At 35.9% G+C, this 1,593-nt stretch overlaps 1 protein-coding gene across 1 annotated transcript in view; it reads right to left on the bottom strand.

Annotated features, from left to right (window-relative positions):
• Positions 1-1,593, bottom strand: part of LOC107087409 (tight junction protein ZO-1-like) — a 131,676-nt gene that overhangs the window by 29,944 nt on the left and 100,139 nt on the right. The window contains exon 3 of the mRNA XM_015378979.1: positions 1,212-1,268. Within this exon, the coding sequence (XP_015234465.1) occupies positions 1,212-1,268 (57 nt within the window). The remainder of the gene's footprint in view (positions 1-1,211; positions 1,269-1,593) is intronic.

Below are 1,593 nucleotides of genomic sequence, written 5' to 3'. Positions count from 1 at the left end.
ACGTGGCTACTACGGTCTGTCAGTTTGACAGAAAGAACTCCATTTCACTCATTGCCCCCCCGCCATGATTCTGTGATTTCATCTGAGAGGAAGAAGAAGAAGAAGAAGAATCTTTGTTTGCGCACTGAGCGATTTGCCCACGACTGAAAATCAAACATGTTTCATTTTCTTCCGAACTTACAATTCCTGATGGGGAGGTGGTCGTTAGAGGCTGATCGCCCCTCGTTACCCCCTGTAACACGACACATGGTCAGGCTGAAAATCGGCCCGATCGGAAAATTCTCGCGCAACTGGAAAGTCGTCCCGAAAAAGGGCAAAAAATCGTACAATGAAAGCCCAGCTTTATTCCACAAATTGCAAATATTTTTGTGTCAAACCGTCAAACCGCAGGGCATATCAACTAATTCTAAAACCATGTTTATCAGCTTGGGATTTAGTTGAACTTTAATTTCATGTAAACTGGGACAAAAAAACAAAATACAAAATTACCTTAAATATTAATCATCTAAAGTACAAGATAGTTAAATAGTCAAGTCGATTTTTCTACTTTTCAGCTTTCACAGTATGGAGCTAGATCGGTTTTAATTATTACAATTTAACATATTTGATTTATAAATGCACAGAACAAGATTCCCAAAGTATTTCTGGTCCATAAACAATTATTAATGTCATGTTAACGCTGAACAAAATAATGCAACCGCTTTTGGCATTTACTTAATAATATTTAGTTATTTTAACAGAATTGTTTCATGTACTACCCTTAAACATGAAACAATTGTGTTAAAGCAACTAAATATGATTAAGTAAACCAAAAAAAAATGGTTGCATTATGTTTTCAGTGACAAAAGAATAACTGGAATAGTTTTTAAAAGTTGTTTCTATTCATATTTTATTTTCATGAAATAAAACAGACCAGACAATACAGTTAAATTTGTTTTCATTAGCCTTCAGTTGAGGATTGTTTTAATCAACAGAAAGACGGTTTGAAAACGTTGATCTGCGAGTCATTATACGAGTTTAGTTACTGAAATAAAAGAAAGTTTCAATGGTATTCTAATTTATTGACACACACTTTTAAATATCCTTCCAAATTGTGATATGGGGTATAAATAGGGAGATAAAAGCTGGTCTGGAGGAAATGGTGAGACGGTGCTCTAGCGGCTCAGACAAAGATGGATGCTAAGAGCAGAGGGAGGATAACAAATACCTACCCTGTGTAGTGTAACTGTGTGCTGTTCCCAAATGACTGTCTCCTCCATCGCTGCACTCTGGAAGACAAAAGATCAACATAAAAGTTTAAATGCAATTTACAACAAAGGAGTAAAAAGCTGAAAACGGTTTTGGCAAAACTGTTAACATGATCAAAGAAGAACAAAAAACAAGAGTGTGTATTGGAACAGTTTTCTTTCATTTCAATATGTGGTATATTATGAAACACATTCAAAATGCACAGATGTGTTCCCTTATTTGACCGATCTTTCAGGCCAGGCTTGACCAGAAAGCAACAAGCTCACAAAAGGTCGGACATTTAAAAGGTTCGTTGTTGTTCTCTAATGTCTAACTTCCTCTGTAACAGAGGTTTCAGATTAGCGG

This window comes from Cyprinodon variegatus, unplaced genomic scaffold (assembly GCF_000732505.1).
Source record: "Cyprinodon variegatus isolate N-32 unplaced genomic scaffold, C_variegatus-1.0 Scaffold183, whole genome shotgun sequence".
NCBI classification, from domain to species: domain Eukaryota; kingdom Metazoa; phylum Chordata; class Actinopteri; order Cyprinodontiformes; family Cyprinodontidae; genus Cyprinodon; species Cyprinodon variegatus.
This window is presented reverse-complemented; position numbering and strand designations above follow the sequence as displayed.